Source organism: Anopheles marshallii, chromosome 2 (assembly GCF_943734725.1).
Source record: "Anopheles marshallii chromosome 2, idAnoMarsDA_429_01, whole genome shotgun sequence".
Classification (NCBI taxonomy): Eukaryota; Metazoa; Arthropoda; class Insecta; order Diptera; family Culicidae; genus Anopheles; species Anopheles marshallii.
In genome coordinates this window covers 86,027,487-86,047,433 of record NC_071326.1, presented here as the reverse complement: position 1 = coordinate 86,047,433, position 19,947 = coordinate 86,027,487, and the positions used below count along the sequence as shown (strand labels likewise).

The window sequence follows — 19,947 nt, the reverse complement described above, 5'->3', positions numbered from 1 at the left end:
GGTGAGAAGGTCGGCATAGATCGGGACACAGTAAACTAATCTGGAAGAAAACCCCAAACACGGAAATTGTCGCGCTTCCAGGCGCACGGTGTAGAGTTCTTGTTTAGGCGATGGCCCATACACATAAACCAAACGTCAAACGCACGGCGTTGCTGTTCTAGCGCTTAAACCCGTCTACTTGGCCTACTTGTTGTCGTGTCAAAAGATGTTAGCAAATGGCGTTAAGCGAAGATGCGAACTAGATCTTCCCAGGGTCGTATTTCAAAGCGTGTCTTGGTGGGGCGGAGAAATCGGCAAGCAAGCAGACCGAGGGGGTTCCGTCCGGGGACGTTGTTCTAGCATCGAACGCATCGACACGTTACCGGGTTTCGTGATTTCGCTGCCAGACCACTGTCTTTGGGCGTCGTCTATTGCTGCGAGATTCATATTTCACTTCTTGCTTCCATTTTCAGCACAACGGCCGTACGGCGTACCTCCCAGCTTACCAGCTTTTTTTCGGCCATAGTCCGACCAGTCTAGCATTCAGCCAGCCATCAACCAGGAAATAGTCGCAACTAGCGACGAAAAGGCCTAGAGAGCAAACCGGCACGAATATGTCAACCGGTGTCGTCTCGTTGGCCGTCGCCATCGCCGTCAGCATCGTGGTGCACGTGCTTCTGCTGACAGGTGCACTGGTGGGACCGGCGTACGGTGCGGTACGGGGTGCCGATCGGCACAGCTATCCTTCCGCCAGCAAGTCCACCATCGATCGGCAGGGGTTCGCACCGCCGGCATATAACGCTGCCGGCCATCGACGAGGTGCGAAGAATTATGCCTGTCTGCAGGATTTGACGCAGGCCATGGTTCCACCCGGTCCGGAACGGGCCCCGGTACGATCGGGCGACGAAACGGTGGTGCTGATGGAGGACCGCACCGTGGTACTTGGCGAGGATGAGGCCGACGTTGATATTGACGATGACATTGATACTGGGAGCGGTACAAATGTTTCCACTATCGGGTCTAGGTTCAACTTCCGAAGGTTAGTACTGAAGTGTGTTTTAGTTGGAATATGCATTTTAATGCTTTAAATTTCTTTAATTAGAAGTATTTATTTATAATGCTAATAGTGCAATTATGTTTTAAATTACTTCTGATTAAAAATCGCTTCTTAAATATATAATTATTATATTGTTGAATAGATAGTTTATTGGCTTTTATATCGATTACTGTTAGCAGTTGAAGATATATTTTTTCCTTTCCTATTTTACTAATGTGCGAAAATATTTTTTTACTTCTTTTAATATTTTTGATAGTCTTATTTCTAAATCCGATTTAAAATATAACAATTTAATTTATTACTATTTGAAAAAAAAACAAATATTATTAATTAGTGTTGAAAGTCATGATTCTTTTGAGAAGGGTAATTCATATGAACCGCGAGGAGTCATTAAAATCAGAAATCGATTCTCAAAAAAATCATGCACCTCCAGGTGAATTGGTAAAATAACCCTTTGAGGGGAATGGGGAGAATTTTAGGAATAAAGATTCAGATTCATTCATTCAGTGCAAAGATTTATTCTGATTTATGAATCTGAATCACCTTTTTCCTTGTATTTGTGTGTTATAGTAAGTTTACTGTATGTGAATGTCCTTTTTTGTAAAGTTTTCTTGTGTGAACGTTTTACGTAATATTGTGCTTGTTTCGGTGAATAATCTATAATCCCTTCATTTTAACGACCTCGCAACGAGGGTCATGTTTTTCACTTTCATTGAAATTGTTCATACAGACCAATTATATGAAGGCAGTTCGCGGTCATCATTTTCGACCCGTATACCCACCCAACCATCTGAGGGCTTTATTTCACTTCAGCGTGTTGTTTTTGTGAGTTGTCTGCCCCGCGCCAAGTCAAAGGGCACGAACAAGAAATTCGTGTTTGACATGCTAATCGTCCATTAATGCCGAAGGCTCCCGCAAGTCCCGTTGGATGGAGTAAGCGTGGTGGGGGTGGAATGTGGTGCGATGGGGTTTGGATTTAGTTACTTCACATTAAGTTGAAAAAAAAACTCCACCAAACGTACGGTTGGTGCGACGCCGTTAAAGATGGTGGTATCCAATTATAATGCTTCCGGTATTGGGGAGCGTTTCTGTTTTTTTTTTTTTTGCACACTGCCTCCACAGTCAACAGACCGAGCGCCAGTAGTAACACGAGTGAGTGTTATGGTATACATGAAGGGTTCTTGCTTTTTTTGGGATGGGTAACACAAGCCTTCCAGAAATAGAGGTTGGGGTTGCTTTTAGTGCCATACTGTTATTGTGGATATACTGTATGGAGCCACCGACACTAATGATAGGGTCTATAGCGGAAGAAAACGACATTTAAACCTGGCGCTTTCATCGCATTCATACGTGGAGTATCAGGAAAGGATAAAATTTCTTGTGACCAGATATACAAATTTGGAAGAAATGCTATCTTAAAATAAATGTGGAAAGAAAAAAAACATCAAATCAGACACATCAAAAGTGTAACCTTCGCTTGCATGAACGGAGTATTGGGTCGACGCATCTTTTTTTTCGATCTTTGCGATTGATCGTGACCTATTGACGTGATTTCTGGCCGTATGATGTTTGCGATCAAAGAGATTCCGCCCCGAAAGAGGTTCCGTGTTATTACATTTGAATCGGCCTGCAAAACCGCAATAAACAATTCGATCACTGCCAGCACTCCCAATCGATCGTGGTTTTGTGTCTCTTTACCATAACGTTCAATGCGACTGAATGAAGCATCAATTGGAAAATGGATTGCAGTCATTGAAACAATAATTTGTTTTCGTGCAAATCCCCAACCGGTCTCCGTATGAAGTTTAAAATTTAATTCAATACTTTTTAGAACATTTCTGTTTCTTTCCTTGGGCAAATTGATACATTCATTATTTTTTATCATTATTATCTCTTATTTATTTCGTACGTTTGTCTGCAAATAAGCGTTACAAACGAATCCAATACTTAATAAAACTTAACTGAAGATATGAAACAAAGGCTTATAAATTAATTTAATCATAGGCGGCTTTGAAACAGAAAGGAAAATAGGAGAAAGACTTACAGAGAGAAACGATTGCGATAATACGACAAAAAAAAAACAGATGAAAATGGCACGAACCTTGCGAAGAACCTCTGAACATGTTCGATACGATCGATGGTTATTCTTACTCAGCGAGAAAAAATGCGCAAGGGGTCATAAAAACTCGAATGAGGCTTCAACGTCATAAAAGTAAAATCAAAAGGACTTGCTTTTTTAGATAATTCATAAGGATAATGAAGCTGAATTAGACGATTTCGTCAGGATTTTTATCAAATAACTCTGTAATAATAACTCTCTCAAATAATAAATAATTTTTATCAAATAACTATCAAATCAAATAAACTAACATAAAAGCATATAAGGCAGTTTAGGAACGTGGACGGTTATTTAAAAAAAATAAAACAAAAAAAAATTCTATCTTGTTATATTTGTACTTTTTTAATATGTTATAATATTATGTACTCAAAATTCTGCTATTCTATAACTAGAATATTCTAATAATATTTTATAAATAGAAACTCTGCTGAAATTCTATAAATAGAAGAATAATACTAAAGCCAAATGTTTAATTTATATATTTTATTGTTCTAGACCACATAAAAGACATAAGAAATTCTATTGAAGATGTCAAATTCTTAATTACTTTTAATAATAAGTAATAAGCATAGTTAACTTTTTATTTTTTGTAATGAATTTTGATTCTCAGTTCTCACGTATTATGGCGACAGGCTTCTCGCCGGCTGAGACGCATTTTTCCTAAATCAATCTTCTACTCGACCGAAACAAAATTCCACTGCAACGAATCGTCCCACAGACAGCAACATTGCACGGTCTTATTAAAACCAATGTGTCACCTGTGTCTAGTGGTCAACCAAATCGAGCTAGCGTCGTCCACGTCCAGGCGGTCTTTATAAAGTGTCCCGTTTTCCGTAGGTAAACAGACAGTCACAACTGGCAGCAACAGTGTCCTGTAACATAATGCTGGCTGGCGTCAACATGCGAACTTCGGGTAGTGAGCGATGAAAGGGAGCAAAATAAATTATCTCCCTATGATTCTCGGCCCCATGCCTTTGAGCGCCTGTGCGGATGGTGAGGGGAAGCGAGAGTTTTGTTGCAAGGCGACCAGCGTCAAGTTCCGGACAGTAATGATGGACTCCACCTCGAACCGGACCTTTTCGTCGGCCCCTGTCTGAAATAAACAAACATTCCACTGCAAAGTGGCGAAGGCGCCTGGAATCGTCGACAACAAGGTTCGCACGGAAACGACGATGATGCAAGCAAAGTAAGGATTGAAGTGGGACTTCCTCACTATCGCTGTCTTTGCACCAGCTCCATCCCACCGCTAAACAGAGGAAGACGCACCAGCGAAAGTAATCTGATACCTTCCCCTTGTTTACCCCTTCTTCCGTCTCGTGGGTGACGGGAGTGACCCGAATCCGGGCGTTGAAGCGTATCGCCCAAATCGACAAACTGACATACCGCTTACTTGAAAGTAGTTCATTTATCTCCCGGTTTGAAGCATCCTACGCCCTGTACGCCCTTACCCACGTGCCCACAGCACCTTCGCCCCTTCGGGACAGTAATGCAATGTCCACACATCAATGCCCACACAGTTACTTAGAAGCCGGCACCGAGACCGACGACGAAGTTGACATTCTTTTCTGCTGCTGTTCGGAGAGCGGTCATTTTTGCAGAATGAATCGCCATCCGAACGGAGGACACTTCCATCGTTTCCATTAAACGATCATTGTTCAACGGGTGAAAGCAACCGCTGTGACGCATCGGTCATGCCAGCCGGGCGCCATCCAGTGGCAGGATGCGCTTCCTTACTGCACCAGTGAACGGTGGGATAGGAGGCGGTATGGCCGGGGAATGATAAAATACACATCACCCAACACGGGTGCAGAAAGATCCCCCTCCGCTGGTAGGTTGAGTCGAGATGAAATGATGCTTCACTTGACAGCAACGTCAACAGAGACACAAAGTAAATGCACACACAAGTTGCAGTCGGAACGCATCAGAGATCTCTCTGGGGAGGGGGTCGGTAACACCCGGTTGGAGGTACCGGATGGAGGTAGCTGACGCATCTTTAGAATATGCCAAGTAATGTTCCCTGTTCCGTCCGGAAGAGCTGTTCATGGAAAGGACTCGTTCACCCGACCCAATCGATCAACCGACACGAACTGGTTGAATTTAGTTATCCTAGCCTAAAGATAAGTTTTTGTTGAGACATTTGTCGAAGCATTGTAAAGAATGTATGCATAATAATATAAATATTTGATTAGTTAATCTTATTACAGAAAAAAATACACACTACCCGTTTCGAAAACGGTTTGTTTAATTTAAGTTTTATTTTAATTTTGGTGCCGTGACCAGGATCACGATGGTAAACAAACTTTGCCAGCGTATTGTAATTGATTGCAATCAATCCCATCACCCTTCCAACTGTTTTTTTAATTGAAAATAAAATGTTCATTTCATTGTTAATTAACTCAACTGTCAACACAATCCGCATACTGCACCGCCGATGGCTTTATCCGATAGGAGCCGATTGGCATTATTCAACCGTGTTACCGCCTCGGCAGAATCGGACACTTTGACATCTATTAGCGTACCGGGGAGACGAGAAATTATCCGACTTCATTTGCACCGTGGCATGACAGAAATTAATTGCAATTACAATTACACGCCAACTGCTTATACGGTTTTGGGATACGGGATTGGTTTACCTTTTCCGTGGTGCTACAACCCGTCCGTCTGGCCTTCTGGGTACCATCTAAGGGTGGCCAGAGTGGAAAAAAAGTGGCGGCAGCTCGCAGTGCGCCGTCACCAGAAGGGCGACAGCAGGTCTGCCCGGTTCGCGATCCTGCTTTGGAGCAATAATTAATGATCGGAGGATATCGGTACATGATGAAAGCGCATACGCGAAGATGCCATTTGCATCAAAATTTATGATTTGTCAGCGAGTGCGCCGAGATGAATTGCTAGTGGCCGAGTGATTTTAAAAAGTACAGCACGTATACATAGTGGCGCAAAGGCACCTTTTCTTGTATACTTTCAAATTCCCAAACACAGTTCGCAGGGGCTAAAGGGGAAAATCGAAACGACCCTTGTTTAGCTCTCATCGGTACCGTACCGCACAAGCGTTTGCGCAAACGGGTGAGGCATTCCAATTTTGCGTATTATCTGCACCATTTGTGGCCACACTGAACCGATTTGGTGTGATTGGTGAGATGGCTGACGAGGGTATTGGTATCACGACCAACCACGTCTAACATTCCCCTGGGGACACAATGTTTGATCGATTTTGATTGCGGGCTACCATTGGTTCTGATAATGATGACCAAACAGATTTAACATACCTGCGGTAGATTAAACATATTCCCATCAGAAGTTTCCATAACCCGTCTTTAAACCACCGTGGAGGCATTTCAAGCCGATATAATCGTGGATGGACTTAAATTGCACTGCGCGTGATTATAGACATTTTTGTATAATGAAGCTTATTATTTGAAAGCCATACAGCGCGTTGGTTACTATCCTAATTAACTGGGTGCACGAGTGCACTACCCCGACTGCACCATTTCCTTAATAGGGGGGGAGGCTTTTTTTTATCTTCCACGGACCACACCACATTGCCCTAATGCGGCATAATTATCCGAGGATGTGGATCCACCTGCATTCACGCAATCGTATGACGGTGACGTGTCGGGGCGGGTTTTAAGACCGCATCAAACGCGAAGTGCCGCATCGGAACTGCGTTTCGAGCGCGCTCAATCGAGAACGAATAGTTCACCGCGAGTTGCCGTGGATTAAGGATGTTTGTGAAGTTATGTGGTCCACTTTTGGGGATACTGCTGCTTCTCCCCAGCGTCACCGCCATCGTGTACGTGAGGATGAGGAACGAGCGCGGTCCGATGGCGGCACGGGCCGGTGTGCAGTGTATTGAGCTGCTGAGCCATACCTTCTTTCATATGCGCGAATCAACGCAGATTGAAAACATTGTCATATTCTACCTGCGGAACTTGAGCTCCCCAGCAAGGGAGATCCTGCTCGGATACCTTCAGCAGCATCATACCGGGTACGACTCCCATGATGGTGATGAGGAAGTTAATGACACGATGGGTGGCAACGGTTCCGTCGACACGTCCCAATTTCAGCTGAAGCTTATGTCGGACACCGCATCGCCCGAGGACATTCGAAGGACGCAGTTCATGGACCACAAACAGTTCGACTACTACGTCATTGTGGTCGATAGCTTTGATGGACTGCGGCAGGCGCTGGCCCGGATCAGCGCAACAGCCGCCTTCAATCCGCGCGGCAAGTTTGTCGTGCTGTACAACAACCCGAACGATCGTGACTCCGACCGGCGGATGGCGAACCAGGCCCTCATGCTGCTGTTCGTCGGTCATCATTCGGTAAACGTGCTGTTTGCGTTTGCGATCGACGCTGTGAGCTACCACGTGTATACCGGTGACCCATATCACGGTACCACCGACTGTGGACAGATGAAGGCACTCAAGGTGGCAACGATCGTGAACGGTACCTTCGCGAACCGCGTACTCTCGACGGCTATGATCAACATCCCGAAGGTGCCGCCGCAGCTGGAAACGTGTACGTTTCTGCTCTGCACACGTGTCGCACCACCCTTCATCGATCTGGACTGTCGACGGGGTCTCGAGCTGCAGATAATCGATTTGTTGCGCGAGTCGATGAAGTTCAAGGTGAACGTCTCGTGCAGCGAAATGGACCGGGGGGAACTAATGCCCGACGGCAACTGGAGCGACCTGCTCGGGCTGATGCGGGCGGACGAGTGCGACATCATTGCCGGTGGTTTCAATCCGGACTTTGACGTGCACGATGAGTTCGGGTCGACGACGCTTTACCTGCAGGACTATCACACCTGGTTCGTGCCGGTGGCCGGTCCGGACGCCCGCTGGAAGCTGCTGCTGTACATCTTCGAAGTGCGCACCTGGGAGCTGTTCGCGTGCGTGCTGTTCATCTCGGGGCTGGTGTGGCGTACGGTGGCCCACTTCCTGCCGGAGTGCGCCGCCCACCGGGAACTGTCCATGTGTTTCCTCAACACCTGGTGCGTGTTTCTCTGCATCTCGGCACACAATCGACCGGCCTGCAATGCACTGCGGCTGTTTTTCATGGGACTAACGCTGTACGCGCTCAATGTGACCACCATATACACCAGCATCTTGATAACGGTGCTTACCAATCCACCGCTCGCCTATCAGGTGGACACCATCGAGGAGATCCTGGCCGGCGGCGTCCCTATCGGCGGACGACTCGACAGTGAGGACTGGTTCATAAACGACTTCGAAGACGATCAACTTGTGTCCGAGCGCTACAACGCCACGTCCGAGTTTCAGCCATCGCTCGCCAATCTGCAGGCCGTGGTGGATGGCAGGCGGTCCCTGCTGATGAGTCGGCTGTACGTGCGCAACACCAAGTACTACGGGCTGGTTCACGGGCTGTCAAAGGACGTGTTTGTGACGCAGATCGAGATGATCATGGAGAAAGGTTTCCCGCTGTTGCCCAAGTTCAATCGCATCCTCTCCAATCTCATCGATATGGGCATCATGCAGAAGCTGTGGAAAGACTTCCTCTACAACGTCACCATACTGGATCGCATCAGGCGTAATCGGGAACTCAGCGAGGAGGATATTATAGCCGCGTCTCCGGAGGTTGTGCTGACCTTGGATCATCTGCAAAGTGCCTTTGCGCTGTACGGCATAGGGTTGTGTTTGTGTGGGGTGGTGTTTTTGCTGGAGCTGCTCTCAACAACGCGCTGGGTGCGTCAGTTAAGAGACATTGTGGAGAAGAAATGGGACGAGCTATTAGTGCGTTTACAACTGAAAGAACGAACTGCAAGTGAAATGGTTATAAAATCGCGAAAGATGAAAAAATTCAGGAAGACGCTTAAGTAGAAAAATATTAACAGGCGATCTTATAAGGCAAAGTTACCATCAAGTTGAAGTGGATTAGAATATCTTTTGATGACTAATCGGAAGATTTAAAAAGATAAAATTCGATAAAGGTTTTTTACCGAGTAAAGATTCGAGTAAGGTTATTCTATATTAAATACTTGGCAATTTACTGAAGTGTTATACAAAGCTATTGCTGTCGTTGCTGCTATAGTAATTTAATAAGAATTTTTACTGCAATTTTTACATCACTATTATACAAGGCTAGATGGCCCGGCCATTTTGATAGCTAAACAATCATGCTGTAGTTGATGCGTAACTTTTACATATAAATAAAAAATATAAAAAATAAATATATTACAAATCTTGAATTTAAATTTGAGTTTTATATAGTTCTTCTAGAACCTAAAAACAATGACAAGACACCAAAGTAACGTTCATTTACCACCTAGAAAAGGGATAAACAATAACAAGTCGCAAACGGTGGTTGAAACATCTTCACCACAAGAGGAATTGGCGCCAAGCCGGAAACAGGAACCGACGTAAATTTGCTTGTAAATTTACTACCGTTCCTGCGGTTCAAGTGGATCCGTGCGATGGGAAGTAAAAAATAACGGAGCAACGCTAGCTCGTAATCGGAAAGTTTGGAACCGTCAGCTATATAGACAAATAAAGTTGTCTATACGGGCGATTATGGTATGATAAATCGTCTACCGCACGGGTCGTTTCGGTGGCGCACTCAGCCACGCCGCAGAAGGGCGTCCGAAAAGTGCACCATAAAAGTGACAAATCACTGTAATTAAATCTGTATAAATTAAATAAACTACTTCCTTGACATCCGTGCCAGAGTTCACGCGTCTGACGTTCGTCGCTGACCGTTTTTTTTTCGCTACTGCTTTTACAGATACTCGTTTCGTTTGCTGGAGACGAGTCCACTTTCCATCACTGTAACGGCCAGTTGCTCCAGTAAAGAAGATGCATCCCCGGCTGCTAGATGGTGGGTGCAGTACGAAGGACGCTGTAAGTAAAGGCTTTAAATAGGGAACTGACGTTGAACCTCATCTCGGTATGTTTAATGCTGCTTCTTCATGTAGATATTGCAGCCCTAGCCAACGGGACCCAGTTCTTTCGATCGTGCGTCCAGCGCGGTGTGTATCAGGTGATCGTTGAGCTAGCAGACAGTCCTGTTCTCGATGGCTGTACCTATCGTCTCGGCTACAATCGTAAAGGGGCCGAAGATTTTCGCAGCTGGCCCTTTCGTAATCTGAGCGCACCGTCCCGTATAAAAGTGCAGCAGCAGCGTCGTCGGTACGTCGTCATGATCAAGTGGGAAAAGAGCAAGCTGGACATCCATGTGATGAACTATTGTCTCGCGGTTAGCACCGGCAGGCGACAGCGAACCCTGTGCCAGGCATTGGGTAACTCCGTCCATCGGCCATCGTGCGACACAATCATCGTGAACGATTTCCTGCACCGATTGGGACCGCGCGATGAGCGCAAGCTGGATGCGGACGCAGAGACTACGATCGTGTGTACCGGCACCCGTACCAAGCAGCTTATCCGGGGCATGAAACCGAACGTGACGTACTACGTGGACGTGTTTGCGATACACTCCCAGCACAATAACCTATCGTTCCTGTTGGGTTCTGCGCAGGTGCAGCTCAACCGTACCCGCCCGACGCAACTGCTCGAGGGCAAGGTTGCGGTCGGGAAGCTGTCCACGTTGGGTGGGATTTCGCTGTTCAATTTTAAGGTTCCGAAGCGTTCGCCAAACAATTTCTTCAAGCTTCACCTCACGCCGTGCGGCGGTACGGTGAGCTTGGAGGTGTTGAAGAAAAAGCGTCGCATCATAGAGCCGGTACGGGACGTGTATTATCCGCGTACGATTAAGGTGGAAAATGTTCGGCCGGGCGAACGCTATCTGATACGGGTGCATGATGCCGACGATTCGGCACGCCTCAATCGGATACAGGTGGTCGTCAGCTCGAGGGATGACTTCCTCGATCTGCCACGGATGCCACACAACACCACCATACTCGAGGTGTCAGCGCTACGCAAGTGTCACTCTAGTACGATCGCATGGTTCCGATCACCCGACAAAGATGTAAGGTGAGTGTTGGGTGGTGATGATTTGTTATTGTATTGGACTTTGCTAACACTTGGCATGCGTTTACTTTGCAGTTACTGTGTTTACGTCTTCAAGCTTTCAAAAACACAGTACTACATCAATAACGTGAAGATCCCGACGTACTGTGAGTTGGAAAACCGAGACGTCTGCAATCATCCCCAGTTCCACCACAGGCATTGTTTGTGAGTATTCGTTCCGTAGTCTTCGTTCCCTTAATCTTTTGGTTGCTATAAAATTTCCTTCCGGTTTCTATACACACGCGCAGAAGCTACACCAAGGAGTACAATCTACTCTCGCTGGACATTCCCAACCTACTGCCAGAGCATTACTACACCGTGTTTGTGACGGCTAACTCCACACCTAGTCGCAGTCTACCGTACAAATCGGTACGCATCAAGACGGCTAAAAACTGTTTCGACAGCAATCAGATCCTGCCGACGGGACACATCGGCAATGGGAAGGAAGCCATGAAGGCAGCCGGGTACCGGAAGATTGGTGGACAAAAGCGACGCAATACGGCGACCGCCACCAAGAACAGTCTGTCGGAGAGGGGCGCTTTAAAGCGATCCCGCAAGCAGCAGGAACCATCCAGCCGGAATGTCTGAATCTGTGGGAACGGACGATTCCGATGTGTGCTGGAAGTTTGTAAATATATCTTCAATAACAGCGTTTGTCTTACTCAACTCTGTTCGTACCAAACACGAAGCGAGTACAGGGGAGATGAGCAACAGCAACAATACCTTACCGCGCACCGCGTCATATTCGCAACCTAAAATCCTTTATAAGGGTTTACTTCTTTAGGGTAGAGTGATAGGAGACAGACGGATCATACAGCTGAGCTGTGGCACGTTTTACATTCACGTTCTAAGATAGCTTGCAAATTGCATACAGGGAAAGAGAAAGGCAGAACATTTGAAGCTTGCCAACAGCTTGCCCATTAAGGTTAAGAATTTTCTAGTATGGTGAGACATAAGTGCTGCAGTAGTGCGCTCAATGATTAACTTATAAGGTTTTGAAGCTGTATGTAAGGCACCATAAAACAGAACACACTAAAAAACCATAGCTTGATAGTGCATGTCAATCCAATTTGTATTTAAATATTAGCGTTAGCGTTAGTCTAGCAGCAAACATTTTAGCTTTAACCGTCAGCATTAGAGGTTAAGACACGTTGGTTCTGCTGCTACTATTCCACGTGTGTGCTTTGCAAGCCATATTGATCCACACCGTGTCCGTCCGAGGAGGAAAAAAATATACAGTACTGCAAAGCAAAACCATCAATCCAACCGGATATGTTCTGGAAGGAGATGTTTCCTTTTATTTGTGTCTGCGACTGGTGTGCACGACGGACAAACAAAGCTATCCCCACCACAGCAAATCCGCACAGCGCACTAATTGATTACTGATAAGGGCTGCGAGTGTTTGCCGGATTTGTATGCGAAGTGATTTTGCAAATCGGCATGGAAATAGGCAGCGTGGATTTAACCCCACTTTAATAGAGCCACCAAGCGTCTCCATGTACCTTTCGAGTGCATTCGGCGTACGATGCTCTGCTTTGTGCCGATGCAAACGGTGTCGTTGACATGGGGAAAATTATTAATTTACGCCACCTTTACGGTTGGCCCATTCAGGCACGGTGCTGTAACGGTGCTTGTTTTTCTCTCTTGAGCAGCTTTTCCCACGAGTTTCCTTCACCGGCGTGCGACGTGACGATGTGTTATCGCATTTCGTTGTTTGATTACGGAGGAGGAACACGGTCGTTGTACAATAGGATGATGCTAAATTCTTGGTTGTTGTGTGATTGATACCATCGACCCGAGCCGTCTGATAGCAAAGGGCACAGTGATTAAACGTTCAATATGCAAGTGGACACAATAAAACTAATTAAATTAACATTACAATATTTGGATAGCGTTACGTTAATGAAAGAAATAAAGATTTCTACAAAATCAAAAGTAGTGAAATTTGAGATGCAAATTCATATGCTGTTTAGTTGTTGTTTATTGTTTTTCTAGAGACTTTGAGCTGAAAAATGCTGTTTAGTATTGAACGGCTTTATTCCTTCTTGTTGTATAAAGGCATACTGGAGTCCCTGTTACATCGCGGACGAATAGATTCTCCCGCAATTCACGACTCAACAACACGTTCGTTCCAGGTTCAAATCTCGACTTGCCATAGAGTTGCAGGATTAATTTAAGATGCAAATAGGTAGACACAGCTTTTCCATCATTTCAGGTAATTCTTGTACTCCATGTTCTTTTAATATTTCCTTCTTATTCGTGATCCACTTCCCAAGTGTATTTGCCACTTGGAGTTTTGGCTCTTTACACTGATTCAGTAACTTTTATTTTTGATATATCTTTAATCATTCTAAGTACGTCCAATGTCTTATTTGTCTAATCGAGGGTTTTAAAGTTCTAATGCAATGTCCGGGAGCAATATCTCGAATATCAAGATTTTAAAAATGGTTCTTGACATGTAGTTATTATGCTCCATTTTTAAATTTCGGTTGGATTTTGACTCCTCAAAGAAAAATAGATTTCTAGTTTTAATCTTTAAGAAGAAATCATAAATTGTATTTCCAGACTTCTTGCAATGCAAGAATTTTGAGCTTGAAAAAAAACTCTCATTTTTTTATTTATTCAAGTAACGTATTTTTAAGCTTTATGGCTACTTTCTACAATAAAAATGTCATAAAGACCTGAGTGTTCAAATGTTTGTTATGAATATGAAAACACGCGTTACTCCTACTGTTCAGCCTGAAGGTATGTAATTCATTGTTCCCCTGTTTGTTACTCCTTTAGATAGGAAAATTCATTATCAGTCAGTAGCACCACGATTACGAGGTTGTTACAGCGTTAGCATAACCGATATGATAAGCCGAAGCGATACGCATTTTCCATATAAACCGCACGATTCGCAGCACGCCTATATTTTCACACCGTGACAGTGTCTCCAGTCGGGCGCGCTTTGCTGGACCGACAGTTTCCATCTCATTTGTTTTGTGATCACTTTTTTCCCTTCAGTTTTTTGGTTTATTTATGTTTGCTGAATGTGTGAAATCCGATTCTTTGCTTTGTTTGTTTGTCACAAAAAACACGTGTTCGGTGGAAAAATCGTGGCCCAACCGTGTGTTGCAGTGCGTGTGCTTTGGTGCTTGATTTATGCGCCTGTCGTGTCGGTCGTTCCATCGTGTAGCCACCATTCCAAATTTTAATTCAATTCCTGGCGACTCGGGTGGAAGCAATTTTGTGGGACAAAAGTGTCACTGTCACCTTGCTTGTGTGTTGTGAGTTGGGGGAAAAAACCCCACCCCTAGCGATATGGCCGGTGCGGAAGTGAGTGCAACCGTGCTGCGCTGGATTACGGCCCTGAACTGGAGTGCGGAGGTTGGTGCCGATCTGTTGACAGGTGGGATGGCCACGAGTCGCGAACAGAGCGGTATGACGATGATAGGCTACTGGGAGCGATCGCTTAAGAATCTTTCGACGGAGCAACGAACTGTCTTTACCGTGTTTTCGATCATGGTGATGGTAATGGCCATATTCGGCAACATCGTCACCATCATCACGAACGTGCGGCGTGAACAGCGGCATCTGCTGCGCGTCTGCATGCTGTCGCTCGCCTTTTCCGACATTGCTTTCGTGACCGTCACCTCGATCGTGTATCTTTCGCAGTTTAACACCGACTTCAACTCACTATGGGTAGGCACTTTCACCTTTCCGGTGAAGAGTAGAACTTGGCAGGAGACAGAACTGTATTTTGCCTCTTTCTTTTCGCAGACGCTCGGTGAGCTGATGTGCACATTTTCCCCATTCGTGCAGACAATGGCGGTGCTGGTGAACAGCATCACGCTGGTAGCGATCGCACTCGATCGGTACATGGCCGTGCGCAGCCTGGTGAAGGGCGTCTGGGAACCGAACGGATGGTTCTGTATCACGTGTGGCGTTCTGATCTGGGGCCTTGCGGCTGGAATTTCCAGCCCAATGCTCACCCTGTACGAGATGTTCGACATCGTGGTACTGACGACGGATGCTCAACAATCGCACGAGATCATCAACGGCTACTATATGGCGACCATCTGCGCTACGGATAAGAGCAAGAACAGCTACTACTTTGTGATCGTATTCGTGGTAATCTTTCTTCCACTGCTCGGAGCTTTCTGTTGGTTGAACGGGGTGATTGCGAGAGCGTTCTGGGTACGCAGAAACCCCATCGGTGGAGCTCCGAAAGGAGCTCCGAAAAAGTGTTCTTCCAGCACGTCCTGCGAGAGTAGTAACGACAAGAAGACACTTACGACCAATGTAACCGCATCACATCCGGTTGTCGACCGACGTACACCGGCATCGGTGTTCAGTAAGTTTCGCAACATGGTTTTTACTCAAATCTTCTACTGGAATAGGACTATCTTTGGACACTTGTAGAAGCTCGGTTGCCTTAGTAAACAAAAATGAACTTTTCAAATATAAGAAAACATAAACGTCATGTTCGTTTATATTGGATTATGATAAACATGCCAAAGATAGCTCCATAGTATGTAAACTCCGGTAAAAAATTATTCATTGTTTGTTTGTGTGTTTTCTTAAGATTTTAGGAATTTTAGACCTCAGGAAATCTAAAATTAATTTAAAATTAGGAATCTTAAATCATCAGGAACTCCTGCAAATAATGTCCTCACTCAATATCTTGTCAATGTCAAAACCCTTTGATATCTGGGATATCGTGCCCTTATACCAAGGGCATTGGCATAACTGGCTGACATGCAATATGAACTTCAACAAACCTCTTGTTTCTTGGCAGCTTCCAACTGCACCTGTCCACACCACAACACAACGGCTATCGTTGGAGAGCAAACGACGCAGAGTGATAGCCCGGGGTCACCTTCAGCCCAGCGCCCTACCCAAGGCCATCAAACTGAAGCCATTTCGAACCGTCGCCGTCGGCAGATACACATGTTCAAAGCAATCGTCGTGCTGATGCTGGTGTTTTTCGTGTGTCGCCTTCCCATGTGGGTGTTCCTGCTGGTCAAGATGATGGGCGATGCCAACACGAGTGCCTACTGGAATCTGCACTACTCCTTCGGTATCCTCGCGATGGTAAACGCGGTACTCAATCCGCTCATGTACACATTCCTCACCGAAACGATCCGCTTCACGCTGTTCGTGAAAGCACATTGCGTGCGTGCTTGCGTGCAACCGTGCAAGAATGTGGCGCAGCGTGGGCGGACTGGTGGAGGAGACTACGATTTTCGGAAAAACCGTGACACGAAGGAACGGGATAGCAATGGTAGTGAGCATGAGGCCCGTCATGCAGGAATCTATATGGGGGACTGAATATAGTAAAATTGCCCGCATTATATATCACTTCTATCGTGGAGGATTGTACATGTGTTTGAACATTTTTAGAAGAAGAATATTAAATATTCAAGTAAAGTTTATGAAAAAGAAACTCAATTTGTTACTTAGCTACAACAAAGCAGTTATTTTTGTTACTTTTCGATCCAGCTTCCAAACAAAACGTTTTCTAACGATCGCGACAAGCTTGTAAGACCATCAAACGATCACTCTCACGCACCAAAGAGCGCAACGTTTGTTGCGAGCGTATTCTCTTTTACTCACTTTCTCACTGGCACTGTGCGTGCAAGTTTCGTGCACGCACTGCATGCTCTCATCTGGAGCAAGAGTCGCTCCAATCGAGATCCCCATTGGATCAACGCTTGATCAAAACCAGTAGTGTCAAACTTTGTCTTTTCTTCGTTCGTACAGTTTTTTTTTCGCGAGCACCACGGTTATTATCACAGTCGAAAAATATTAAATTATAAATTAATTGAAAACAAACTTGACTTGTATACTTTGGGGTTTGTACTAAGCTTGTCGCTGAGAAAACAATTAATCCATAAAGCTCCATTAGAAGGCAGAATTTGTCATTAGTATCTTAGAGCAAACCGGCTGCTATAATAAGACTTATTTTATACAACAATAGGATTTGTTCTCACCTGATAGATAGCCAAAGTTTGCGTACCACAAGTTTATGTTATTTGTAGGAAATAATAAAAAAAAGTCTTGTACTGGTTCCAGTGATAGCTGTACAGGTCTGACATATTTCTTATTTATTGAACAATGTACATAAAATATAAATGATGATATCAATACAATATTTTGTTTTATTCTTAAGTCTTTATTTTTATTCTTCCCATGGAAATATGGTTCGAAGAGTTTTTATAAATTATAAAATAGTATTTAAACAGTAGTTTTGTTTTGCTAAATGAACATCGCTGGTTATGAAATATCATTTGGCAAATTTAAACGCAATGCGTGATGAAGTATAGCCAAGATTCCGAGTTATTTGTTGAAAAAGTTATACAATAATTGTGCTTTGCTTATTTTTACACTTTTTATTCAACTCGCTTCTGTACGGTTCGTCACCAATGACGGTTGGGCTGTAACGTTAATTAAACTTTTTAACATTTTCCAAATGTTTTCTTTTATTTTTATAGCATTTGAAAAAAATAGTGATTTCATATTTAGGTGTGGCCATTAGGTTTCATTCCAATCGTAAAGGAAATTCATTTAGTATTTTTATGTATGGTTTTGTTCACGAAATGTCTACTTGTTGACAGGTACAATTGTATGGTGATTTGTGTTATATGAAGTAATATTAGTATTTTCGTTCAATTTCTTGAAATTTTCATTCTATTTATTGTACTACATCTGTCTGGTTTAACCACCGATTTGGTGTAAACAATTTTTACAGACGATCTTTCAGGCAGAGATCAAGTTTGACAACGCTGGATGGGAGTTTTCTCTCCCGCTCTTACCGACGCACCCTCAGCTCTCTCGCCTCATCTCGCAGGGACACACGGTTGGCCCCAGCCAACCAGCCAGCCAGCGGCATCGGAGTCATTTCGTTACTGGCCGCGCGTTCCGACAGACACAAACACGCGCGTTCGTCCCGGCTCCTCCCGTACCGTTCCGCCTTTCTTACCTACGCTGCTGAAGCTACCCACGACAGCTGCCGCGTTGTTTGCCGTTTGCTGGTCACCTCCGTTATCCGTTGGCGCCATTTGCCCCATCGGCGGTGGGGAAGTGGGCGCCGGGCGTGAAAGAATCGGGAGCTGCGAGGTTCAGGAGTGGTGTTCGGATTTCGGATCACGACTCGGACTGCGGGTGGCAGCAGCAGAAGGTTGGGAAAGGTAAGCACCAGGCCTGCAACACCACACCGGTGGGACCACCCAACCCGCCCGTGCCAGGGTGCAAGTGTGTCGCAGAGTGTGTACGGTGCCGCGTACCAAGCAGCGATCGTATATGCGAGTGTGTGCGATTCATCGAAAAAAGACCGCCGAGATAGCCGAGGAAACCATAATCCAATCGAAGAAAAGTAAGTGTAGAGTGCAAGCTAGTGTGGTTGTGAATCTGTGTGTGTGTGTGTACGTGTTTGTGTATGGGCTGCTGATATTTGCATATAGGGTAATCAGCGTTCGGAAACAGTTTCGACGAGTACGTTGGTTCTGGTTGGGCCGGAACACCGAATTGTGTTAAGTGAGATTGGGTTGTTGGTTGCAGGTATTGAAATTGTGGAAAAAAAAAGGAAATCGATTGGGCAGTGAGCAACCCATACGGTGCACTTCATGGTGCATCGTATCGTTGAGGATCAAACCCGTATGAACGGAAACGGAATCGAAACCCAACGGTATCAAATGAGGTGCTGAGGTGAGGAAAAAAAACAACAACAACCGTTTTGAGGTGATCCTCGACTCATCAGCACCCACTCGAGTGGAAATGGTTTATGGTTGGTGTTTCGGGGGAAAATCAGCCACTCATCAACCACCGGCACTGCGCGCGGAATGAATCGTAAAAGAAAACGTATCTTTTTGACCTACAAATTCGGTACCGATCGAAAATGGTTGGGAAATAGGTGTGGAAATTAAGAAAAAGGACTGCGCACTGATTGAAGTAACGTTGCGTGCCAGAAGAAATCTAAACAAAACCAGATGACACGGTAAACGTACAAGAGTGATAGTGAAAATCCCAGGGAACTGAAATGAGCTCTGCAGTACTGGGGTTTGGTTTGTTTGGAAATTGTTTCGAGGGAGCTAGTCGCAAAGCATAGTTTTAGTTTGTTACTAAAACTAAATCGTATTGCGTGAATGTGCGTGTATATTTGTGTGTGTGTGTGTGCGTATTGTTGGTATTGACTTCTTCTACGTTCCGTGACCTTCCACACAGTCTTACGAGCAAGAGCGTGAAAATTGTGAAAGAGAAAATACTTCTTCCAGTTCAGTCATTTGGCTGGCGGAGGCCATTTCTTACCACTGCTTATGGCCACCCTCCACACCTGGGTGTGAAGGGATGGGTCTCTTAGCGCGGGGGGTAGGGGATGGCCCGTGGGTTAGCTTTCGTTTGTTTACTTTCACTTTAGTGACGATGCAGAGCAAACCGCACCGTGTGTCCGGTGTTGTGCGGCTCTCGGCGGGTGCGCAAAACATATTTTCGTGCCAAACGATCATCACACTCGCCGTTTGCGTTCGAGTATTGTGTACGGGCACGGTGTGTGGCAGTGAGCGGTAGGGCAGTGGAAAGCATCGATATCAATAATCCAATCTCATTTCGATCAGTTTTCGTTGCGCCCTGTTAATATATTTAAATTAAGCTCCCCGCGCGCACAAAACGAAACAGTTTTCGAACGAACCGGGCGTGCAACCGACCGATCAATGCACCCGTGCGCCCCGGTGCATCGGCATCCGATGCACCCCGCGAGATATCCTAAGGGGCTTTAGGCTGTGTTGTTCGTGTTGCTAGATTATCTGCATTTTGGAGAGAATGTTCCATCC

At 45.2% G+C, this 19,947-nt stretch overlaps 3 protein-coding genes across 3 annotated transcripts; all 3 read left to right on the top strand.

The window, feature by feature from the left end:
* Window positions 1-593: 593 nt before the first annotated feature.
* Window positions 594-11,725, top strand: LOC128710497 (uncharacterized). Its single transcript, XM_053805552.1, has 5 exons — window positions 594-1,018; window positions 9,897-10,012; window positions 10,087-11,101; window positions 11,174-11,302; window positions 11,389-11,725. The coding sequence occupies exons 1-5, from the start codon at window positions 594-596 to the stop codon at window positions 11,723-11,725; spliced, it is 2,022 nt and encodes a 673-aa protein (XP_053661527.1).
* Window positions 6,878-8,995, top strand: LOC128710496 (uncharacterized). The gene has a single exon (XM_053805551.1). The coding sequence runs from the start codon at window positions 6,878-6,880 to the stop codon at window positions 8,993-8,995; it is 2,118 nt and encodes a 705-aa protein (XP_053661526.1).
* Window positions 11,726-14,440: 2,715 nt separating the features above from the next.
* LOC128707961 (orexin receptor type 2) lies at window positions 14,441-16,450 on the top strand. The gene is made up of 3 exons (XM_053802919.1): window positions 14,441-14,821; window positions 14,900-15,473; window positions 15,918-16,450. Exons 1-3 carry the CDS (start codon window positions 14,441-14,443, stop codon window positions 16,448-16,450), a joined length of 1,488 nt encoding a protein of 495 aa, XP_053658894.1.
* Window positions 16,451-19,947: the final 3,497 nt, after the last annotated feature.